Below are 24,996 nucleotides of genomic sequence, written 5' to 3'. Positions count from 1 at the left end.
CTCCTCCCCCCCCCAGCCCTGCCGGTGCCCCTCAGTCCCAACCCGCAGCCCCGCCCACCTCCATAGATCTGCTGATGGATCTCAGTGTTTAATGAGACAACCGCTCTGGGGCCCAAATCAGAAACAGGGAATGACCTGCCCCCAGCACCACACACAACTGCAGCCTGAACAGGCAATTTCCTTTATTAAATACGCCCCGACCTCCCTCCCCCTGGGCGTCATACCCAAACCTGGGCAGGAGCCGCCTCCCTCCGCCCCAGGGCCTTCCAAGAAGTCCCGCCTCTTCAAGGGCGGTCCTTCCAGGAATGACACCGTCAGCCAATCAGCACCTGCCAACTGCTGTGATGTCACTGCTTCCAGAGGCGCTGGCTCATGGTGCTAAGGGGCAAACCCCGAGGGCTCCTGGTGGGGAGAGGAAAGAATCTCACGCCCAGCCTGGAGACCAGGGATGAGCCCCGACTCGGCTCCCAGCCATGGCCCCGGGGGGAGCAGGGGTTCTCCCCTGACCACGGGGACAGCGGGTAGCAGCTGAGCCCACTGGCTCTTCACCCTAGGCTGGCACCGCCTCCTCCATGCAGGGAAGGTGCAGGGTGATCCAGGCCCAATGCCCTGCAGAGCTGGAGAGCAACGACCTGGAGAGGCTGCCCTGGGACTCCTGGAGGAGAAGACAACTGGTGGGATGGGGAGAGACAGAGCCTGGGCATGAGGTGCCGGCCTTGGCCCAGCGACCCTCACACCTGTGATGCCTCCCACCGCTCACGGCCTTTCTAGGCCGCGGGACCGAGCCAGACGCCAGGCGGGAAGAGGTTAAAGGAAGGGAATTAAGCCACAGCCCCAGCGACTGCCCCCCAACCCCATCTGAGCCCAGCCCCACTCCCGGCCTGACCCGCCAGGGCTGGGGTGCCACAACAGGGCGAAGAGGCAGTAGTCCAGCGGCTGCTGGGGTGGGTCACGCCTGGCTGGACCCCGAGAGCTCCAGGGAGCCGTTCTCCAAGGCCCCGTAACCGCCGAGTGGGACCATCTTCACGGCGCCGGCCGGGGCAGTGAGGAAGGGGCGGCGGGCGGCGAAGATCTGGCTGATCTCCACAAACGTTTTGTTCTTGGTCTCGGGGATGACGAGGTAGACGTAGAGCGCCACCAGCACGCAGACCCCGCAGAACACCAGGTAGCAGAAGGCGCCGGCTGACATCTGGGGCAACGAGAGAACACGGCCTGGGGGCTTAGCAGGGATTCCCAGCCGGCCACAGGGCCACCGAGCACGGCTCTGGTCTCCTGTCACAGCCGCACCGGCCCTGGGGCCACCTAGCACCCATCCCACCTCAGAGTGGCCCAGTGCACTCATGCCCTTAGCCATGTTCCCTGCCTCCCACCCCACTGGGCTATACCACTGCCCCACTGAGCCGCGGGCACCACCCCTTCAGCAGGGACTGGTGCCTTCCCATTCCAGGGGGAGGCTGGGCTTGTGGGTACGATGCTGGGCCAGGATTCAGGAGACCCGGGTTCAAGGCTCTGCTGCACCACAGACTCTATGCGTGACCATGGGCTAGTCACTTCGCCTCTCTGTACCTCCATTCCCCATGTGCGCAATGGGGCACGGACACAGACTGGCTGCCAGGAGAAATCCATTCCCGGGGGGAGGCCATCGCCCCAAGGTGTTGAGGGCCAGGTAGGGCAAACCCACTAGAGAGGAAGGTGGAGCCTCCCCCATGATGTTCCTGACCAGTGGTTTAATCCTGCCCCTCAGAGGGACCCCGTAGCATGAGACCACTGCACCAGAGGATATTTTTCTTCACTCAGAAGATTAATGGTGACCAGCTGCTTAACACAATTATTATTAACAACACGGGAAGGCCCTCAGGCCAGAACTGGGAAGGAACAGGTTAGAGAGTATTTAGCTAAGTTAGAGGTATTCAAGTCAGCAGGGCCTGATGACATTCACCTCAGGGTACTTAAGGAGCTAGCTGAAGCAATCTTTGCCCCATTAGCTGCTATTTTTGAGAGAACTGAGGGAGGACGGGGGACGTCCCAGAGGAGTGAAGAAGGGCAAACATAGAACCTATCTTCAAAAGGAGGAACACAAAGGACCCGGGCAATTATAGACCAGTCGGCCTAACTTCAAGACCTAGAACGATGCTGAACAAACTATTAAACAATCAATGTTAAGCCCCTGGAGCATAGCAGGGTTATAAGGAATTGCCAGCACGGACTTTGTGACCGTCTGCATCCCTGTGATAAATCTTGTACAAAGTATGGCCTGCAAGATATCATTTGAAAACTCATAATTTGCTGATCATTATTGTTCTGGTAAAATGTGTGTGGCAACATGTATGTATAGTTATAAGATTCTACCGTATGGTATCGCTAAGACATGCTCTAAGTCTGGGGAACAGCCACAAACCAGTTCCTCAGACACAAAAGGCTGGCCAATGCCTCCACAAGATTAAATGGGCCATCAACTGGTTAAATTGTCAGGAAAGAGGGTGTGGGTGGAAAAAAAATCTACATCTTGACAAAGGAACAGCTTGCCATTCCCATCCAGACAGATTTTCTGTCTCCTGAATCTCGGCTGGAGACGACTCCCAAAGAAGGGAAGGATCTATAAGAAAGGAGTAGAAGTGTACTAAGTTGCCTCTACCTTTCTCTCTACCCATGGTATCAGCAATAGCTGAAGAAGAAGAAAGCAGCATTGGACGGGAGGCGACATCCTGTCTGGAAGGAGTTCCGCCAGTAGGACTGATGAGACATGTGAGAGTGACCTTTGCTTTGAATTCATTTAGTTTTGTTAAATTTGGCATTAGCTGCATTTTACTTTTATTTTCTTGTAACCAATTCTGACTTTTATGCCTCATTACTTGTGATCGCTTAGAATCCAGCTTTCTGCAGTTAATACATTTGTTTTACTGTTTTCTCTAAACCAACGTGTTTGAACTGCAGTATTTGGGAAACTCTATTTGAGGTAGTAAGAATGGTGCGTGTGATTTTCTATTAATAAATGACAGACTTTCTATGAGCTTATATTGTGCCGGAGGATATGAGTCCACAGTGTGCCCTTGTTGCCAAGAAGGCTAATAGCATATTGGGCTGTATTAGTAGGAGCATTGCCAGCAGATCAAGGGACGTGATTATTCCCCTCTATTCAGCACTGGTGAGGCCACACCTGGAGTATTGTGTCCAGTTTGGGGGCCCCCACTACAGAAGGGATGTGGACAAATTGGAGAGAGTCCAGGGGAGGGCAACGGAAATGATTAGGGGGCTGGGGCACATGAGTTACGAGGAGAGGCTGAGGGAACTGGGCTTGTTTAGTCTGAAGAAGAGATTTGATAGCAGCCTTCAACTATCTGAAGGGGGGTTCCAAAGAGGATGGAGCTCAACTGTTCTCAGTGGTAGCAGATGACAGAACAAGGAGTAATGGTCTCAAGTTGCAGTGGGGGAGGTTTAGGTTGGATATTAGGAAACACTATTTCACTAAGAGGGTGGTGAAGCGCTGGAATGGGTTACATAGGGAGGTGGTGGAATCTCCATCCTTAGAGGTTTTCAAGGTCAGGCTTGACAAAGCCCTGGCTGGGGTGATTTAGTTGGGGTTGGTCCTCCTTTGAGCAGGGGGTTGGACTAGATACCTCCTGAGGTCCCTTCTAACCCTGAGATTCTGTGATGCTGGTCAGTACCAGAGAGACATTTCTGGGGAAAGTCTGGGCCTGGGAATTTGCTGTGCTGCTCTGCAGTGTAATTCATGAGTGGCTGGCAACAACACTCACACAGTAGACCTGGGACTCGGGAATGATTTACATGCTGGAGGCTGCGTGTGAGCAGACCAGGAGCAGTAGCTCTCAGAGCAAAGCAGTGTAAAGGGCCCCCCAGGTTGGGGAACTGAAGGGACACAGCTATTCACTGGTCCAGATTGTACTCTGGGGAATGTCGCACTTTATAGTCAAGGAAAAATCATGCCCAACCAACCTAGTTTCCTTCTGTGAAGGGTAACAGGCCTAGTGTATGGGGCAATGGGGTGTGGCAGAAGTGATATATATGGACTTCATCTCCTGCTGCAGTGAGTTCCTCAGGTTAACAACATGCTGCATGAGACAGTGTTTCGTTGGGCTTGTTAAAAACTTGCTGCCCTCTGATTTCGTCCTATTATTCCCTCATGCTCCTCCATCGGTCTGTATCCATCTCTCATCTATGCGTGGGCTGTTAGCTATCTGGGCCAGGGACCATCTTCTCATGTGCGTGGGGAACCCTGGCACCCTGATCTCTGACTGGGGCTGCTGGCTGCTACCCCAGGCCACATCCATGGCTGGTCCTTACCTGTAGAAAGGGGAAGACGAAGCCCACGGTGAAATTGGAGAGCCAGTTCAGGGACCCCCCCACAATGTAGGCAGCGGGGCGGTGTGACTGCTTGAAGAGCTCCGCAGTCATCAGGAAGGGCACACCAGCTGGATGGGTGAGAGGGGGGTTAAACTTCTGGTATGCTGGCATGGGATCACAATCCAGAAACTAGAGGGTTAATGGTCTCTGCGGCGGGTGCCCATGAGGAGACCCCGTGCCAAGGGGCTCGAGTCCCACAGACGCCTCTGGGCTGCATCCGGTGGAGGAAGAGGGCGAAGAGCCTCCGTAGCCAGGTGCCAGCCTGGAGCCTCCCAGGAAAAGGCCAAAGGGAAACCCGGGGTCTGGGGCGTGAACCAGGAGTGACTCCGGATTGAAAAGTGTATGAGTGATCTCAGGATCAGGACCCGTTCTATTCCTCCCTGCCCCCAGGGCCTGGCCCTCCCAGAACCAGACACGTCTCAGGCATCACACAGCCATTGCCCCTTCCTGCCAGCCAGCGCCAGGCCGGTCCCTGGCGAAGGTGCCCTGGAGATTAACGGGCTCCAGCAATAGAGCAGATACAGCCTGGGCTGCTGCAGGCCAAGCTTCCCCAACCCCAACCAATGCACCGCACCTCAACCCCGGGGCTGGGCCTCTCTGCTGAGGCTGATTGGGCTGGGGGGGCGCTGGTCCAGAGAACCGGTCACAACCCATTTGTTCTTCTGCAGAAAAATTTGACAAAAACGAAAAATCCTTTTTATCAAAGTTTTCCACTTAAAATTTTGATTTTTGGCCAAAATTTGAAAACGGAAATAATTCAATTTGCAAATTCCATCGCGTTGCCTTATGGGAGTTGTAGTACAGGTCTCTCATGCGCCCATTCTCCTCTATAAGCCAGGTTCCTTTGTCGGACTCCATCTCCCATAATGCACCATGGTCTCACCTTTTGGAGGGCAGGTGGTGCATCTTGGGAGTCCCTGGCCATAGTGCACCATGGGAGATGTAGTCCAGCTGAGGAGTTGAGCCCATAGAGGAGAAAGTGGACATGGGACAACTGAACTGTAACTCTCATGAGACACCTGGGCAGGATTTCACAGCTGAAATAGTTTGGGTATCAGGTTTTCCATTTGCTGATGGAAAATATAAGTTTTGTGCAGAAAGCAGATGCTTTTCATGAAGTTTTGTTGTAGAAAATGCAATTTTTAGAGCTGGTAGAAATTTTCTTTTTGATGGATCAGTTTGTTGTTGAAAAAGTTTAGAAACTATTCAAAATCCAAAGGAATGTGTCCTTTCGACTCTGTTTCATTCCAACTTTTGTTTCATTTTGTTTAGACTTACACATATATATATGTGTGTATGTTATATTACATTTCAACATTATTGAAGTGAAACATTTTGATTAGATGTTTTCGGTGTTTTCAAATACAGCATTTTGGAATGGTTCAGAACCATTCCAACTTTTTAGCCCAATTCAGGACAAAAACAAATGTTATCAGAGGTTGGAATTTCCCGTGGGACGAAAATACTAATTTCTGAGCAGCTCTATCAATTGCTGTTGAAAAACAGTTTTGATGGGAAATTTTTCATTGGCCCAATTTGTCCACCAAGAACTGGACTGAGACCACTTGTTCATTCCAGGGGAGGGCGGCTGGGCCCTGCTTGCCTGTGGCTGGATTTGAACTGGCTACTTAAAGGTGAAAGACTGCATCCTATTACTGACCGTGTATCCAACCCCGTGGGGAAAGCAATTTGAGACATCTAGATACCACAAGAGAGTAATTCAAACAATATTTCAAAAGAATTTAAAAATACCGTAGAGAAAAGATGGGGCTTTATGCACCACTGCCATCTAGTGGGTGAACTCATAACTGTTCCACTGTGTGTCATCAGCCCAATACTGATGATAATTGAGGGAGATTCTCCTTTTGCTTAAGTGTTGGGGTCTGTGCTTTTGGAGCATGAGAGGCCGAGTTCTATACCCAGGGTTGCCCTGATGCTCTGAGTAGCTAGGGGACTTTGGGTTTGTTGCAATATATACAGTTATGATATTAACCATGATGGTTTGACCAGGACCTCCCAGAGTAGGAAAGCAGACATATGCGCCTCTTTAATAAAGATACTTAATGTAAAAAAATTTCATATGGGGAGAAGCGGCCCCTGATGGCCCGTTACTCACAGCTCGCCTGGAATAAATATATATATATTTTAAATCCGATTCATCATTGTTTGTGAACAATGAGCCATTAAAATCCTAATTAAAGATGTAATTACAGCAAATAAATTCTGGGCTGCAAATGAATTATAGATCTGTTGGCAGCCCCACTCATACATCAGTTGGGTAAACCATTCCAGGCCTCGTTCATCATTTGTAGGGAGCTCTCACTTCCACGCTTATTTAAAGGCAGAAAACCACTCGCCTACTAAGTAAGAGAAGTTTATTAGCATGTGCAGAAAGGACTTGAGGAGTTTGCTAAATGTAGGGGGGATATGGAGGGGAGCAATCTCATCGCAGCCCTCCCTGGATCTGGGTGTGTGAGAGTCTCATCCCAAGACCCTGCCTCCTTGGCCCCACCATTGGCCCAGCCACGTCTGCCATCTCCTACCCTACCAGATCAAACCACTGGGCTACCAAGTCCAGCACGGTGCCCCCGAGCGCGCTGTATCCAGCGCTGGTGGGTCGGTTCAATCCCCTCAGCGATGACACCTGATGTTTCAGAGGAAGGAAAATCCCGACCCTTCATGTATTGGGCCATTGCTGAACCTGGGAAGCTCCTTCCCCCCAGTTCTGCCAATTCACTGGATTCCTGCAGCCCCCCAGACTGCTAGTCCAGACTAAGGCTCCCTCCGTCCACACAGGGGCCCCTCAGTCTCGACCCGCAGCCCCCGGCCAGTCCGTTGTTTGTTTTAGAGAAGGGAGAGCCCCTGACACCCACCTGGTCCCATACAGAAGCCAGCGATGATCCCGATGACGCAGGCTACACTGAGGTAGCGCATCCAGGGCACCGTAGCCTGGGGAGGGAAAGTGCAGAAGCTGGGGGTGGCTGGATGCTGCTAGACTAACCGCCCAGTTACTGCCTCCTTGCAAAGCAAATTTGGGGAGCTGCTCTTTGGGAAACCGAAGGGCTGAGAGAGAGAAAACCGGCTGCAACGTGCCCTGCAAAGTGCTCACACAGCTCGGCCGGTGCCCCTCAGTCCCGACCCGCAGCCCCCTTCTATCCCAGCCCTGCCCGCCCAGCTGTGCCGGTGCCCCTCAGTCCCGACCCGCAGCCCCCTTCTATCCCAGCCCTGCCCGCCCAGCTGTGCCGGTGCCCCTCAGTCCCGACCCGCAGCCCCCTTCTATCCCAGCCCTGCCCGCCCAGCTGTGCCGGTGCCCCTCAGTCCCGACCCGCAGCCCCCTGCTAACCCAGCCCTGCCCGCCCAGCTGTGCCGGTGCCCCTCAGTCCCGACCCGCAGCCCCCTTCTAGCCCAGCCCTGCCCGCCCAGCTGTGCCGGTGCCCTTCAGTCCCGACCCGCAGCCCCCTGCTAGCCCAGCCCTGCCCGCCCAACTGTGCCGGTGCCCTTCAGTCCCGACCCGCAGCCCCCTTCTATCTCAGCCCTGCCCGCCCAGCTGTGCCGGTGCCCCTCAGTCCCGACCCGCAGCCCCCTGCTAGCCCAGCCCTGCCCGCCCAACTGTGCCGGTGCCCTTCAGTCCCGACCCGCAGCCCCCTTCTATCCCAGCCCGGCCCGCCCAGCTGTGCCGGTGCCCCTCAGTCCCGACCCGCAGCCCCCTGCTAGCCCAGCCCTGCCTGCCACCCCTCAATCCTGACCCACAGCCCCCCTTCACACCCAGCTCTCTCCTGGCCTGCACCAGACACAAAGCGTCTTTGGCTAAAGGAGCGTCTCTCTCGGTTCGAGCCCCGGAGCAGGATCCGGCCCCCAGCTGCCCTGCAATGATGCCTGTGGGTTGCTCTGGCCTCACGCCAACGTAACTCATCCCGAAACAGCCAGGGACGGGAGCCCAGCCGATGGGGGCTGAGCGGGAGCCCAGCAGCGCTCACAGGGGCGGGGGCGGTGGCCGGGATTAGCGCGCTGGCCCCGGCTGGTCTCAGAGGGAGGTGCCAGGGCGAGACACCCCCCCAGCTCCTACCTGCAGCACCAGGGCCAAGGTGATGCCAGCGCAGCAGAAGCCCATGAAGGAGAAGCCGATGATGATGAGCGGCCGCCGGCCCAGCTTCTCGATGGTGAAGCACTGCAGGGAAAGGTCAGCGGCACGGGGGGCATTAGCAGGAGAGGGCATCAGACCCCAAACCCTCCCTCCCACAGGGCACAGAGCGACAACCTGTACAGCCAATAACGCGCAGCACAGGTGTATGACATCACCAGACCCAGTTCTCATTGGCTGACTCAAGAGCTTGAGGGTGAGGTTGGGACACTTACCTGGTAACCTCTAGGACTCCTGGGTTCTTTTCCCAGCCCTGGGAGGGAGGGCAGGCTAGTGGTTAGAGCAGGGGGCACCGGCAGGCTAGGGCCTTGCACGTTGAACGGGGACGGAGGAGCAGCCGCCCGTCCCCTTCATTCCTGGGCTGGAATCCCAGGGCCCAGGGCCGAAGTGACCCGGAGCAGCGGGGCCAAGCTTGTCCCAGCCAGGCGTGAGCTGCCCCGCGTGCCCAGCGGAGTCAGGCAGCAGCTCTGGGGCACGGGGCAGGCGCGGGGAGCCTGTGCAGGACCAGAACCAGGAGCAGGAGGGATATCGACAGCAGAACAAATGCTTGTCATTTTAGACCCAATCTCGGCGCGTCCGTCGGGGGCCATTTGTGTCTGTGTCGCGGAGCAATTGGCCTGACGGCGCCACCAGCCCTGCTGAGCTCCTGCCCGCCGGCTGGGCTGCTGGGGAGCCAGAGGGGCCTGCTTGCGGCTGGGAGGCCGGGGGCTGGGGTCCCTGCTCACCCAGGCCAGGCCATGTGGGGGCCGCCCGCCTGTCGAATCGAGCGCCCAGGGGCCGAGGGCTGCAAATCCGCCCAGCGTGAGGCCGTGGTGGGGCCGGGGGCGGGGAGCTGCCAGCTCCAGCTGGGCACTGAGGGGAAAAGCCGTAAACCAGCCCCCATGCCCCCCCCCAGCGACGGCCTCAGCTCACAGGGGTTCTCATAGACTCATAGACTCATAGACTTTAAGGTCAGAAGGGACCATTATGATCATCTAGTCTGACCCCCTGCATGCTGCAGGCCATAAAACCGTCCCTACCCCTTCCCTGGACTCTGCTGTTGAAGTCCCCAATCCTGTTTTAGGTGACTTCAATCGGCAGAGACCCTCCTGCTAGAGATCCCTGCCCCATGCTGCGGAGGAAGGCGAAAAACCTCCAGAGGCTCGGCCAATCTGCCCTGGAGGAAAATTCCTTCCCGACCCCAAAAATGGCGATCAGTCAGACCCCGAGCATATAGGCAAGAGTCACCAGCCTGACCCCTGTCAGCCATTATACGATTTACCTACCATTGTTTGGTTTTCCTTGACTACTATGTTTTACCATTAAACCATTCCCTCCATAAATTTATCTAACTTAATCTTAAAACCAGACAGGTCCGTCGCCCCCACCGTTTCCCTCGGAAGGCCGTTCCAATATTTCACCCCTCTGACGGTCAAAAACCTTCGTCTAATTTCAAGCCTGAACTTCCCCACGGCCAGTTTATATCCATTCGTTCTCGTATCCACATTAGTACTAAGCTGGAATAATTCTTCTCCCTCCCTTGTATTAATCCCTCTAATATATTTAAAGATAGCAATCATATCCCCCCTCAGCCTTCGCTTTGTCAGACTAAACAACCCAAGCTCCTCTAGTCTCCTTTCATACGACAGGTTTTCCATTCCTCTGATCATCCTAGTGGCCCTTCTCTGCACCCGTTCCAGTTTGAGTTCATCTTTTTTAAACATGGGAGACCAGAACTGCACACAGTACTCCAAGTGAGGTCTCACCAGCGCCTTGTACAACGGGAGCAGGACCTCCTTATCCCTACTAGATATACCTCGCCTAATGCATCCCAAGACAGCATTGGCTTTTTTCACCGCCACGTCGCATTGTCGACTCATAGTCATCCTGCGGTCTACGAGGACCCCTAGGTCCTTCTCCTCTTCCGTTACTTCTAACCAATGCGTCCCCATCTTGTAACTGAAATTGTTATTAGTCATCCCCAAATGCATCACCTTACACTTTTTACTATTAAATTTCATCCTATTTCTGACACTCCAATTCACAAGCTCATTCAAGTCTCCCTGCAGGATATCCCTATCCTCCTCCGAATTTACAACGCCTCCCACCTTCGTATCATCCACAAACTTTATCAGCGCACTCCTGCAATCGGTCCCGAGGTCAGTTATAAATAGATTAAATAAAATGGGTCCCAAAACCGAACCTTGAGGCACTCCACTAGTAACCTCCCTCCAACCTGACAGTTCACCCTTTAATACGACCCGCTGCATTCTCCCCATTAACCAATTCCTTATCCACCTCTGGATTTTCATATCGATCCCCATGTTTTCCAGTTTAACCAATAATTCCTCATGGGTTACAGTATCAAACGCTTTACTGAAATCCAGGTATATTAGGTCCACCGCATTTCCCTTATCTAATAAGTCCGTTACTTTCTCAAAGAAGGAGATCAGATTCGTTTGGCACGATCTGCCCTTCGTAAAACCATGCTGTAATTTATCGCATTTGCCATTAACTTCAAGGTCCTCAACTAGTTTCTCTTTCAGAATCTTCTCCAGCACCTTGCACACTACAGATGTTAAACTAACAGGCCTATAGTTACCCGGGTCACTTTTTTTCCCTTTCTTGAAAATAGGAACCACGTTGGCTATTCTCCAGTCTAACGGGACCACCCCCGAGTTTACAGATTCATTAAATATTATTGCTAATGGACCTGCTATCTCCCGTGCCAATTCCTTCAATATTCTCGGATGAAGATCGTCCGGTCCTCCCGACTTAGCCCCATTAAGGCGTTCAAGTTTTGTTTCTACCTCGAATACGGTAATCCCCCATCCCGAATGCCCCTCTGTAGTGGTGCTAGTATCCCTAATACCTTCATTGGCCTCATTAAACACCGATGCAAAATATTCATTGAGATATTGCGCCATGCCTAGATTGTCTTTAATCTCCTCTCCGGCAATAGTCTTCAGCGGTCCCACTTCTTCTTTCTTTGCTTTCTTCCTATTTATGTGGCTGTAAAACCTCTTACTATTGCTTTTAATTCCCCTCGCTAGGTCCAACTCTACACGGCCTTTGGCCTTTCTCACTCTATCTCTACATTCTCGGACTTCACTAAGGTAAGTTTCTTTACTAATCCCTCCCCTCTTCCACTCTTTGTACGCTTTCTGTTTTTTCCTAATCACCCCTTTGAGTCGGTCGCTCATCCAGCTCAGTCTAAATCTCCTGCTTTGTAATCTTTTTCCCTTTTTTGGAATGCAGGCCTCCGACAGCTCATGCATCTTTAACTTGAAGTAATCCCAGGCTTCTTCTGCCTTTAGATCCCTTAATACGTTTGCCCAATCCACTTCCCTTACCAGTCCCCTTAATTTGTTAAAATTGGCCTTTTTAAAATTATAAACCCTAGTCTTTGACTTAATTCTGTTACTCCTCCCATGTATTTTAAACCGAATTAGCTCATGATCACTGGAGCCCAAATTGTCCCCCACTAGCACTTCCTCAACGAGGTCCTCACTGCTTACCAGAATCAAATCTAAAGTGGCCTCCCCCCTCGTCGGTTCAGCTACCACTTGATGAAGGAATTGATCAGCAAGCACATCTAGGAACATCTGAGCCCTATTATTACTACTAGCGTTTGTGCCCCAATCTATATCCGGGAAGTTAAAGTCCCCCATAATTACACAGTTTCTATTAGTAATTACTTCTCTAAACACATTAAATAGTTCCTTATCCATATCCTGGGTCGATCCCGGCGGTCTATAGCACACTCCAAGCACTATCCCCGGAGAGGCTCTAGTAGTCCTATTACCCAGTGTGAGTATTGCCCAGACGGACTCTGTGTTATCTAATCCATCCACTATTATTTCTTTACAGCTTATTTCACTGTTGACATACAATGCCACCCCCCCACCTTTACCTTTGTTCCGGTCTTTCCTAAACAGCGCATACCCCTCCATACCTGTGTTCCAGTCGTGACCGTCATTCCACCACGTTTCTGTTATTCCTACGATATCCGGTTTCAGCTCTTGGACCAAGAGCTCCAATTCCTCCATTTTATTACCTAGGCTTCTCGCATTGGTGTATAAACACCCTAATGTATGTCGTTTAGCCTGTCTCCCATTAGTAGCACTATATGTTGCGGGCCTCCTTGCGCCCGTCCCCCCTGTCCTTCCTATGTCCAATCTCGTCTCCCCGGCTATGTCTCCTCTCATTTTACTCACCTTTTCCATACTGGAATCTGGCGTGGAGATTAACTGTGCATCTCCCAACCTTCTCCCCAAACTTCCTAGTTTAAAGCTCTTTTGATAAGATGAGCCAGCCTCCCTCCCAGAAGTCTATTTCCTTCCCTACTCAGGTGAAGCCCATCCCGCGAGAACAGGTGTCTGTCCCCAAAAGCCTCCCAGTGGCCATACATCCCAAAGCCCTCCTTATAGCACCACTCCCTTAGCCAAGTATTTATTCTCACAATCCTATCAGCCCTTTGCTGCCCTTCCCTCGGAACGGGCAGAATCCCACTAAAGATAATCTGAGCCTCTATCTCCTTGAGCGTCTTCCCCAGCCTGGCATAATCTCCCTTGATTCTCTCTAACAAGAACCTAGCCGTGTCATTCGTTCCTACATGAAGGATTATCAAGGGGTTCTTACCTGCTCCTTTTAGGATCCTTTTCAACCGCAGGTCCACATCGCGTATCTTTGCGCCCGGGAGACAGCACACCCTTCTGTTCTCCAGGTCCGCCCTGGTCACAGGCCTGTCCAATCTCCTCAGTAATGAATCTCCAATTACATACACCTGCCTTCGCCTGGCAACAGTGCCATCTAGTAATCTAGTCTCTAATCCCTCTAGTCCTGACCTGAGCCTGTTCCTATCTTCCCTAATGCTCCCCCTTATGCCTTCCTGAATCCTCCCGGGGCCCAGAATTGGTGCTGTCTCCATCAACTCCTCCCCTCTCTCTCTCGGACTAGCCGCTCTTCTCTTCTTCCTCACTCTCCCACCTTCAGCCGCCACCTGCTGCCCCTCCACCTCGCTATCCAAACACTCGAACCTATTCCTGAGTTCTATTCCCCCCTCACTGGCCCTTCTTTTCCTTGGCCTGCTTCTGACAGTCACATGGTTCCACCTCCCATGCTCTCCCCCTTCCATTCCCCTATCACCCTCCTCTGCCTCTACCTGCGCCGCAGGGCGTTCTCCTTCAGCCCCTCCTTGCCTGTCCTCCATCAGCTGCTCAAACCCCCGCCTAAACTCCACCAGGGTATCTACCTGCATCTCTAGCCCCTTAATCTTTTCCTCCAGTAACACTATCAGGCGACACTTCATACACACATACCTGTGTTCCGGCTCCCCTGCTAGGACCATGTACATACCACAGCTCCCACATGCAGCCATCTGCATTCTGTCTGCTGCTGCTGCTTGGCTCATGCCTGCTGGGCTCCCTGCCCACGGCGCCTGTGGACTCAGAGCACACACCACACCTTGCCCTCCTGCCTCCCCCCTTACCTCCCCCTGCAAACTCCCTCTCAAACTCCCCTGTTAGCCACCCTGTTTGCTGCCTGCTGTTATTATGGGCTGTTCCACTGAAGTCAGGATAGCCAGAATGAGCCCTTGGGACCCCTTTCCCCAGCACCCCCACCTCACCCACTGTGACCCCTCCCCCCACCGGCACTCCCCATCTCACCCACTATGACACCTCCCACCTGCACCCCCTGCCACCCCATCTCCCCCACTACCACCTCCTGTCTCCCAACTCACCTACTGTGACCCCTCCCCCATGCCCCAGCCCAGCCAGCATGACCCCTCCCCGACTCCGGTTAGCACTGCTCAGTGGGGTCATGCCCGCCCCCCCACGTCGCTGGGGTTGTGGCAGCACTTACGCCAAGCAGGCCGGCCAGCACCTCGATGGCGCCCGTGCCCACGGTGGTGTAGGGGATCTCGGGTCCCGGGATGCCGGCGTGCTGGAAGATGGTGTTGGTGTAGAACCAGATCTGCCAAGGGAGGGGGAGAGCAGGGGGTGAGCAGCAGGGCTGAGGGGGGGGAGAGAGGCCCCCACGAGAACCTGGAACCACAAGCGGGGGGGGACACCCTTGGGGGATCTGGCCATGGCACTGCGAGAGCCCCCTGGTCGCCGGTTCAAAGCCTGCCCCGGGATGGGACTGAAGGCTGTTCCGGCCCAGGGGTGCTCGCTGGCTCTGGAGTGAGACGAGCTGGGGGGGCTCAGCCTAGCTCCTTCTGGGCCAGGGTCCCCCTTGCAGGGACCTGCTGCATGGTCAGCACGGCTATTTCCCTGCGAGGCCAAGGGGCCAACGGGCCAGGAGGCTCTTGGAAGACAGGAGCCCCTCGATGGCACAGGGTGAGCTCCCCTCCGGTGTAGGAGGGGCGGGGGCTGAGGGGAGCTCCCCTCCGGGGCAAAGGAGTGGGGGGCTGAGGGGAGCTCCCCTCTGGGGCAGGAGGTGCGGGGGGGACTGGGGGAGCTCCCCTCTGGGGCAGGGGAGTGGGGGGCTGAGGGGAGCTCCCCTTCGGGGAAGGAGGTGCGGGGGGGAACTGGGGGAGCTCCCCTCTGGGGCAGGGGAGTGGGGGGGGGACTGGGGGAGCTCCCCTCTGGGGCAGGCGATTGGGGGACTGAGAGAGCTCCCCTCCGGGGCGTGGGCCTGGCAACACTCACCGCATCGATCCCGGAGAGCTGCATGCCCATGTTGATCACCACCACGGAGAGGGTCTGCCAGCGCACGGAGCCGTCCCGCAGGAGCTGCCAGACGGAGATGGTCTCCAGGGAGGAGAGCGAGCGCTGCTCCTCCCGCATCTCCTCCAGCACGTCCCGCACGTCGTCCTTCCCCAGGAACCAGCGCAGCGCTGGGGAGAGTGGAGCAAAGCTCGGGCACGGGGCTGGGACTCCGGAGATCTGGGCTCAATTCCCAGCTGTGCGCCCCTGGCCCTCAGCTCCCCTCTGTATTGGCCTTGTCCTGCCCCATCGGGGGCCGAGAACAGAGCCAGGAGGATGGGAGGCACCCAGACGCTACGGTGATGGGCCCTTGGAAAACCTGGAGCCGTCAGCCGGCAGGACCCTTCCCGGGCGGGGCCAGGCAGCGCTCCGGGCGGAGTCAGCAGAGCGGCCGCTGATTTGCACCAGCACAGAATCTGGCCCAGGGGGCTCTTGGGCCTGCAGTCGGAGGATCGTGTCTCTCTTCGGGATTCGGGACAGGGTAGGACACAGTAAGACCTAATCCCCCCTCCCCCGGTTCCGGGAGCAGCCTGGCCCTATGGGAGACATCAGCCACCCCCCTGCCAGGGGGCTCCGCTCACCATCCGTGGCCCCCCGGACGTTGTTCTTCTCAATCAGCAGGTAGCGGGGGCTCTCGGGGAACCAGTGCAGCAGAAGGAGCTGCAGGGAGGCTGGAATGACCACCAGGGACAGGAAGAGAGGCCAGTATCCGTCCTGCAACGAGCCAGGCAGGGCGATGGGTCTGGGGGGTGGCCAGGGGGTAGCCCTAGCACCAGCGGGATACGCAAAGCCAGGGAGACGCAGGCTGACTATCGGGAGCCAGCTGCTGGCTGGGCAATGGCATGGGGATGGGGAGCCCAAGGGCAGGAAGGGACCTCGAGAGGTCGTCTAGGCCGACGCCCTGCTCTCAGGCAGGAGCAAGTCAACCCAGACCACCCCTGAGGGGCGTTTGTCCAATCTCCTTCCTAGACCCCTCCAGGGATGGGACTTCACAACCTCCCTCGGGCGCCTATTCCAGAGCTTAACTACCTGAGAGTTGGACAGGTTTCCCTCTGGTCTCCAGACTACACATGCCCAGTTTTTTAACCTTTCCTCATTAATGATCTGGATGATGGGATGGATTGCACCCTCAGCAAGTTCACGGATGACACTAAGCTGGGGGGAGAGGTAGATACGCTGGAGGGTAGGGATCAGATACAGATAAATTAGAGGATTGGGCCAAAAGAAACCTGATGAGGTTCAACAAGGACAAGTGCAGAGTCCTGCACTCAGGATGGAAGAATCCCATGCACTGCTACAGGCTGGGGACCGACTGGCCAAGCAGCAGTTCTGCAGAAAAGTACCTGGGGATTACAGTGGATAAGAAGCTGGATATGAGTCAGCAATGTGCCCTTGTTGCCAAGAAGGTTAACGGCATATTGGGCTGTATTAGTAGGAGCATTGCCAGCAGATGGAGGAAAGTGATTATTCCCCTCTATTCAGCACTGGTGAGGCCACACCTGGAGTATTGCATCCAGTTGTGAGCCCCCCACTACAGAAGGGATGTGGACAAATTGAAGAGAGTCCAGTGGAGGGCAATGCAAATGATTAGGGGGCTGGGGCATATGACTTATGAGGAGAGGCTGAGGGAACTGGGATTGTTTAGTCTGCAGAAGAGAAGAGTGAGGTGGATTTGATAGCTGCTTTCAGCTACCTGAAGGGGGGTTCCAAAGAGGATGGATCTAGACTGTTCTCAGTGGTGGCAGATGACAGAACAAGGAGCAATGGTCTCAAGTTGCAGTGGGGGAGGTCCAGGTTGGATATCAGGAAAAACTATTTCACTAGGAGGGTGGTGAAGCACTGGAATGCGTTACCTAGGGAGGTGATGGAGTCTCCTTCCTTAGAGGCTTTTAAGGCCCGGCTTGACAAAGCCCTGTCTGGGATGATTTAGTTGGGAATTGGTCCTGCTTTGAGCAGAGGGTGGGACTAGATGACCTCCTGAGGTCCCTTCCAACCCTGATATTCTATGATTCTAATCTCTAACCTAAATCTCCCCTGCTGCGGATTAAGTCCATTGCTTCTTGTCCTGCATTCAGTGGACATGAAGAACAATTGATCCCCATCCTCTTGGTACCAGCCCTTCACAGATGTGCAGGCTGTTCTCACGTCCCCCTCAGCCCTCTTGTCTCCAGACTACACATGCCCCGTGTTTTAACCTTTCCTCAGAGGTCAGCGTTTCCAAACCTCTGATCCTTTCTGCTGCTCTCCGCTGGACTCCCCGTCTTTCTTAAAGTGCGGCACCCAGAACCGGACACCAGACTCCAGCTGGGTCGGACGTACGGCCCTCCGGTTAATACTCCCGGCCTGATATTAGCCACTGTAACCCTGAGATCCTTGCCACAGCAGCCCAGCCACCGAGCCAGGCGGTCCCCGTTCGTAGCTGTGCATTTGATTTTTCCTCCCCAAGCGTAGCGCTTTGCACAGTGGACACAGGACCCTGGAGAACCCCAGGAGACGCCCCCAGCCCTCGCCCCCCTCCCACGGGGTCGGAGCAGGCTGGGGGCTGGGAGGAAGCAGCAACATTTCAGGGGTGTTTCAGCAGCACCCACCTCCCCCAGCAGCTCCGGCAGGCCCAGGACTTGCGCCGAGAAGACCCCCAGGCAGATGAAGATGCTGGGCACCAGGCCCAGGAAGCCGCGCAGGTTCTTGGGGGCGATTTCGCCCAGGTACATGGGCACCACGCTGAGACAGATGCCTGGGGCGGAGGAGGAGACACGCAGGATGGGGGGGAGAGAGAACTGGAGTCACATTGGGCAATGGGCAGGATCCCCCCTAGACTGGGCCGGAGGGGGAGCTCCCAGGGCAGGTCCAGCCAAGCTCCCCTCCTCCCAGAATGCCCTGGGGCTGGCTGCTCAATCCCGGGACACCCCTCTTGGTCACGAGCCACTTTGATCCCCAGGAAGGCCCCAGCGATGGGCGCGGCCCCAGCGCGTCCGTCCTCCCCCCCGTCCTGCCCGTGCTGCAGCAGCCCAACCCCATGTGGGACGGAGCCACGGCCCCATGCACGTCTGTGGTTCCCGTTCCTGCCGCAGAGGGAGATGCAAAACCCGCCCTGCGAGGGGTACGGCAGGGCCAGCGCCCAGGTGAGTATGGCCGGGTGCCGGAGCCAGGCAGAGCCCCGGGGCAGGCGGTGGGGCAGCCCACGCAGGGCACTACCTGAATGCAGCCCCGTGACGAAGCGGCCGACGATGACCATCTCGGGCGACGCCAGGTAGCGGCTGAAGCCCATCAGGGCGCCGGCCAGGAAGACGAGCAGCGTGCTCCGCACAAGGGTGCCGTTCCTAGCAGGGGGGGACAGGCAGGACATCAGCCCTCCGCCTGGCACGGGCCCCTCCCTTCTGCAGGGCGTGACGCCCCCCGCAGGACACTTCGTGCTCTCTCTTCCTCCATCCACCCAGCTGTTCCCCTCTCTTCTCCATCCCAGCCCCATGGGGAGCTTGGGGGGGGGCATTCCTGGCAGCTCTCCCTGCCCCCATAAGAGTGGGGCATGTGTCAGGCTGGCTTCTCCTCTCCCCCCCTGCTGGCTTCGTTTGCTGGGTGTCCCCCTGCTCCATCTGGTCTAGAGGCGGGCAGCCCATGACTGGCACCGGGGCAGACAAAGCACCATCCTCCCCCTGCCTCCTCTAGCCGGGCTACGGGTGCACCCTCATCCTGCCCCCCTCCTGCACCCGTCTTACCTCCCATATCGAGTCACGAGCATCCCCACCGGAAACGAGCCCACCAGCCCGCCCAGGGCAAAGACCGAGACCGTCAGCGAGTACATGACGGTGAGCAGGTCCTGGCTCGGGCTCTGCCCGTAGCGCTGGGACCAGGTGGCGTTGTAGAAGGCCTTGATGTGCTGCAAGGCAGAGAGACAGGGGCTAGCAGAGCGGGGTGCCCACGGCCCACCAAACCCACCAGCTGCTTGGATTCCCGGGGTCTTTGTATGTGTCTGTAACACACCCAGCTCCTGATTGTTTCAGCGCTTCCTCTCCCAACACCTCAGAGAGCCGGTCCCGCTTCCCCTCACCCAGGAGTGGCTTGAAATGCTGGACTTCGTGGAGCGGGAAGTCCCAACATCTCAAACTTCGCTTCCGTTCCAAACCGGGAACGAAAACGGCCACTTTCAAAATGTCCCGCGCCAGGGAATTGTGGGAAATACGGCGTTTCGGGTCCGTCGAAACCTCCCATTTCAGCAACGCCGCAAACTTCCCTTCCGAGTTCTTTTATATTATCCACAACCACGTGGGATTTCAAACCAAAGTGCTGTTTCCAGATGAACAATGAAACGGGCCGTTCCGGCGAGGTCAAAGTGAACAGTCCGACACATTTTTTTCCCCAATGAAATGTCGTCAAAAAGGACACGTTTCCCCGGGGAAGTTTAGATTTAGACAATACGGCAAAAACGTTCTCCTGGGAAATCTTCAACCCGCTCTGCCTCTCCCTGTGCCGGGGGTCCGGGTTACCAGGCCCCCCGATTGGACGCCACAAAGCTTTGTGATCCGACCCATTAGCACCAGCACGAGAACTTCCCAAAGGTCATTTGTATGGGCTGGTTCTGAGCCATGGTGCTAGGGGCGCTGTGGGGGTGGGTCAGACGTTGGTCAGTAACGATCCCATGGGGCGTTTCATCAGAGTCGGGGTGTGAGCAGGGCATCCTCCCGGTTCAAGTGATCCCATCCTGATCCAGTCATTCCCCCCCGCAGCGTCACCCGGATGCTGCCTCTCTTTTCCCGCTCCTAGGCCTGCTGCTCAACACCCCAGAGGTGGCCGCACTCCGGTCAGTAAAATTCATTTGCCTGCCAGAGACCCGCTGGGTCAAGGTATCTGCCTAGCCTAGGATTTCCCAGTCCGGGGAGGGAGCGACTTTCCCCCGCAAAGACAGACAGATGGACGGACACAGCTCTTACCACGGCCGGCGAGTTCACCACTGCCAGGTTGTAGCCGTAAAGCAGGGAGGAGCCGAAGGAAGCCAGCAGGGTGGCGGCGAGCAGCGGAAAGGTGAGGTGCTGGGAGAGAGGAGACACATGAGCAGAACGGTGTCAGTGCAGCCCCGGCAGGAGGGGGAAGACGGTGGAGCCACGAGCCGCTCCCTCCGCCCCGGGGAGCTGCGCCCAGCCTCTCAAGTGAGATGAGCCGCAGGGGTCTCATCTCTCCACCCGTGTGTGCCCAGCACAGGAGCTCCTGCCTGCAGGATGGGGGGCACCCGCTCCCGCTCGGCCCAGGGAAAGGGCAGCGAGGAGGAGAGGGGAGCGGCTGGAGCTTCAACTCCACCACCAGTCGAGCGTCTCTGGCCACAGGTCACCCAGGTGGGACAAGCAGCTGGCCCCAGCGGTGAAAACCGGATGCTCCCATGCACCCAACGCGGCTCCAGCCTCCACTGCGACGCCCGTCAGCCCGGCTGGAGTGCCCCCGCTACCCAGGCAGACCCATGGCACCCAGCCCAGCAAGCTCCCCTGCCCCATAAGCTCACTCCCAGGTCCCATGTGAGGCTCTGGGCTTAGTCTAGCAGGCCCGTCTTGGGCTGGGCTATCTCAGGGACTCTAGTAACGGAGTTCTCAGCGGCGCTACAATGTTCAGCCACGGGCTGGCGCCGTGTGTGACGTGCGTGGTGGCGGAGCCAGGGCAGGCCCAGGCTATTAGAGAGACAAACGCGTCTCCCTCACCCACTGCCAGGGAAAGGCCTGGCCATTGACGTGTTTGATGTAATAGAAAAGGGGGATCCCTGTGGAGAGACGCCAGGCGAGGGGTGACCCGGTCAAAGCACCGTGCTGGGAGCGTGATCTTTGCAGCAGTGGTTTGAACGACTCCAAGGGGGCAAGAGGGCACTGGGCCAGGCCAGAGAGACGGCTGGGGCAAGAATCGAGCCCCGAGAGGAGGAGAACCCGGCCAAGCGTTTCGCTGTGTGGACGGCTGGGCAGGGCCGTATCTTGGAGCTATTCTGCAGAAAGAATCAGCAAGGCCTAGCCAAAGCCTGGGTCTGAGGACATAGGGACTGGTCCAGTCTGAATGTGTCTAAGCTTCAACTTCCAGCCACTGGATCGTGTTAGCACCGTCACCCTCACCTAATCCCTCACCCGTTCAGCGCCATCCCACCTCTGCCACCACGCTGGCCCTTCCATGCCCCCCAGCCAGGGGAGCGCCGCTGCAGCCCACCCCCCACATGCCACCTAGCACAAGCCGTTTCTGTTCTGCGATGGGAGCCGGGCAGCTTCCAAACCGTGGTGATTACGCACTCAGAGCCACCGGCTCTTCTAAGTGGGGCTGTTTCTGCAGATCCCCATTTGCCTTCTGAGGGGCTTTGCAGACAAATCTCCCCAGCGAGAGCACTGGCCGGCCTAGCGCTGGAAAATGGCACTGAGGGGCTTTGTTTGGATGTGCGGCTGGATAATCGCAGCGCGTGCCCTACGGCCTCTGCCCGTCTCTCAGCTTCTCCACCTAGACCGGGGGCTCTCAACCTATTTACCATTGTGGGCCGCATCCAGTACCAGCCATACGGCCCTGAGGATGTCATACGGGCCGCAAACAGCCCACGGGCCACAGGTTGAGAACCACTGACCGGGCAGCGTCCACTGGCCTTTCTGCCCGAAAACGCCGCCTCTCTCCCAGTCTCTCTCTCGCTGGGCATTTTCCAGACCCCCCGTTCCCCCCTGTCAGGGCCGGCTCCAGCATTTCTGCCGCCCCAAGCAAAAAAAAAAAAAAAAAAAAAGCCGCGATTGGCATCGGCAGTTCAGTGGCAGGTCCTTCGCTCCTAGAGGGAGGGAGGGACCTGCCGCCCCCGAATTGCCGCAGGTGCCGCCCCTCTCCCTTGGCCACCCCAAGCACCCGCTTGTTAAGCTGGTGCCTGGAGCCGGCCCTGCCGCCCGTGTTTCTCCTGCCCCGTTTCCATCTCTCTGCATCGGTTATAAAACTCCACGGCTCTGCAGCCTTCCCGCTGGGGGTGGGGGGAGGGGAGAACTGGGCCTGTATCAGCAGCGCCTCCCTCTGGCCCTTTGTGGAGAAGCCCAAAAGTTGGGGCTGGTGGGGGGGTCCCTTGTCTAACTCGGCCTGGCTGAACGGTGGGAGATGCCAATGGGGCTGGGGGAGGGGGAAAATGCAGAGAGGGGGAGGGGTGGGGAAGGGGGAGCAAGTTCCTTTAGCCGTCACTTTTAACCCCGTCGCCCCAGTTCTAGCCAGGCCCGTCCCCAAGTCCCAGGAGCTAGGGGGTGTGACCGGGGACTGGGCTGACCCTGGGCAGCGCCCCGCTGCAGACGGCGGCTGGGGGCTCTGGGACTGGGGGAGGGGTCCCTTTGGAACCAGCCGAGATGGGGGGTTTGCTCACTGCTCCCCAATGAGGCCATGCAGAACCGGGGAGCGGGGGTGTGACGTTATTGATATAATCTGGGACCATATAGATCATTGTTGCAACCAAGGTCCTGTAGTGGCACCAAATCTTGTATAAAGGGGGTCAAATGGGGTGTCTAGGACAAGGTTATGGTTTACTGGTTATGATTATGCTGCCTATATGTGTGTATCAGTTTTGTAGTTGAAGTTATGAATATTGGCTCTATACTGTCTGTATGGCAAACTTATGCTATGCTTCTGGGTGACATCCCAGACAAGCTGAGATTAGCTCTGCCTAGCCTGCTTGATGGCCCATTAAGGACCATCAGCTATACAATGGACCCATTGAGAGAAGGCAGATACGCCTTGAGACTCAGCAAAGTATGCAGGGACTGGCCCATGTGACTCCAGACTCCATTTTGCTGTAATTTTCCACAGTAAGAACAAAGAGGTGTTCTTACACCTGGAAAAGACTATATAAGGCTGATGCCTCATCTCCATCTTGTCTTCAATCCTGCTTCATACCTCTGGAGGAACTTTGCTACAAGCTGAAGCTCTGAACAAAGGACTGAGGACCTATCCCAGCGGGGGATGTTCCAGAGACTTGATTTGAACCTGCAGTTTATTCTATCACTGCTACAAGCCTGAACCAAGAACTTTGCCATTACTGTATGTAATTGATTCCATTTAACCAATTCTAACTCTCATCTCTATCTTTTTCCTTTTATGAATAAACCTTTAGATTTTAGATTCTGAAGGATTGGCAACAGCGTGATGTGTGGGTAAGATCTGATTTGTATATTGACCTGGGTCTGGGGCTTGGTCCTTTGGGATCAGGAGAACCTTTTTCTTTTAATTGGTTTTCATAACCATTTGTCCCCATAACGAGTGGCACTGGTGGTAATACTGGGAAACTGGAGTGTCTAAGGAGATTGTTTGTGAGACTTGCGGTTAGCCAGGGGGTGAGACAGAAGTCCTCTTAGTCTGGTTGGTTTGGTTTGCCTTAGAGGTGGAAAAAACCCAGCCTTGGGCTGTAACTGCCCTGTTTGAGCAATTTGTCCTGAGTTGGCACTCTCAGTTGGGTTCCGCCAGAACCCCATTGTCACAGGGGGGCAGTAATACAGGGTTTGTTCCTGAGTTGGGTGAGATTGGGGGTCCCCACCGGCTGCACCTCGTTTTCTGGGGACCCTCCTGGCATGGGCCTGCAGCACCCCCAGCCCAGCCCATGCCGGGCCTGACACAGCCCTCGACTGCCTGGGAGGCTCCTACGCAAAGCTGTCTATTAATCCCCGGCCAGCAGCTTCTCCTTCCTGAGTGCGAGCGAAACCCCCCCGGGAGACAGCTCAGTGTCAGCCCTGGCTCCTAGCCAGGGACATCACAGGACAGAGTGCTGGGTCTGCCCCAGCATTGCACAGAGAGTCCACCGCAAAGACGGGACTGGAACACCACTCCCTTCCCAGAGCTGGGATAGAACCCAGGAGTCCTGGCTCCCAGCACCCCCGCTCTAACCACTAGGCCCAACACCCCTCCCAGAGCTGGGATAGAACCCAGGAGTTCTGTCTCCCAGCACTCCTCCCCCCCCCTCTAACCACTAGACACCACTCCCTTCCCAGAGCTGGGAGAGAACCCAGGAGTCATGGCTGCTTGCGCCCCCGCTCTAACCACTAGATCCTGCTCCCTTACCAGAGCCAGGCTAGAACCCAGAGTCCTGACAAATTGAGATCTCCCCCCCCACCCCCTTTTGGACCCATACCCCCCCCCCCCAACCCTCAAAGCAGCCGGCCGGGGGGTTATGCCAGCAAAGGAGCCGACGCCCCTGCGCTGCCCCGGCCCCGGGAACGGTGGCTTGTCCCAGTCGCGTGCAGGTCTAATCCCCCTAATCCCGCCCGGAATGCCAGCCGGGGCAGCGAGCCTGGCGGGGAGGCAGCGGGCGGGCTGGGGCGAGGGAGGGAAGCCGGGGGCACAGGATCCCCTGAGTCACTCACCCCGGTGATCCGTTGGTGGCCGTGCAGGCCGGGTTTCCCCTCCATCAGGGCGATGCGGGCCCTAGAGAGGCAGAGGATGGGGAGGCAGCGGGGAGGAAGGCTGCCTGACTCCAGCACTCTCGCTCATTTCAGCACTTACTTTATTTGATTTTTTTTTTTTTAAAGCAGGGAGGAAAAATCGGGGGGGTGGGGCTGGGGATTGCGCGATGCCCGCGAGGCCATTGGAGGATTCCTGGCCAGGGAGAGGTGGGCCCTGGGGCCTCCCCGCTTGATTGATGGGCAGAAGAGGCCGGAGGCCTTGTGGGGCGAGGCGGGGCACGGTGCCCTCGGTTCAGCCCTGTGGGGCAGGAGGGAATCACATGACGGCTAACGCGATTTGCTTTGCCTTTCAAGTGGAGGGAGATGCTGCAGCCCGTTAGTCGGAGGGGCCGGACCCTTCCACGTTTAACCTCCCGGGCACCGGGGCAGCCCGGGGAGA

General features: G+C 56.4%; 1 protein-coding gene across 1 annotated transcript; it reads right to left on the bottom strand.

The window, feature by feature from the left end:
* Positions 1 to 167: 167 nt before the first annotated feature.
* LOC128840053 (solute carrier family 2, facilitated glucose transporter member 9-like) lies at positions 168 to 24,596 on the bottom strand. The gene is made up of 12 exons (XM_054033527.1): positions 24,519 to 24,596; positions 20,121 to 20,219; positions 18,909 to 19,069; positions 18,388 to 18,512; positions 17,781 to 17,926; positions 15,774 to 15,906; positions 15,136 to 15,323; positions 14,348 to 14,458; positions 8,429 to 8,530; positions 7,236 to 7,311; positions 4,303 to 4,430; positions 168 to 1,189 (listed from the first exon to the last, which is right to left on the bottom strand). Exons 1-12 carry the CDS (start codon positions 24,561 to 24,563, stop codon positions 950 to 952), a joined length of 1,554 nt encoding a protein of 517 aa, XP_053889502.1. The 5' UTR covers positions 24,564 to 24,596; the 3' UTR covers positions 168 to 949.
* Positions 24,597 to 24,996: the final 400 nt, after the last annotated feature.

Source organism: Malaclemys terrapin, chromosome 7, assembly GCF_027887155.1.
Source record: "Malaclemys terrapin pileata isolate rMalTer1 chromosome 7, rMalTer1.hap1, whole genome shotgun sequence".
NCBI classification, from domain to species: Eukaryota; Metazoa; Chordata; order Testudines; family Emydidae; genus Malaclemys; species Malaclemys terrapin.
Note: the sequence above shows the minus strand (reverse complement) of the source record. Positions and strands in the feature narration are given on the sequence as shown.

Bases quoted from the DNA above. Each gene is read 5' to 3' on its own strand.
- LOC128840053 (XM_054033527.1), bottom strand. From the start codon at position 24,563: ATGGAGGGGAAACCCGGCCTGCACGGCCACCAACGGATCACCGGG. The intron at 18,513-18,908 runs GTAAGACGGGTG...CCCCCCTGCTAG, and splicing joins CTCGTGACTCGATATGGGAG to GAACGGCACCCTTGTGCGGA. The intron at 8,531-14,347 runs GTAAGTGCTGCC...CTTTCCCTGCAG, and splicing joins TGCTGGCCGGCCTGCTTGGC to TGCTTCACCATCGAGAAGCT.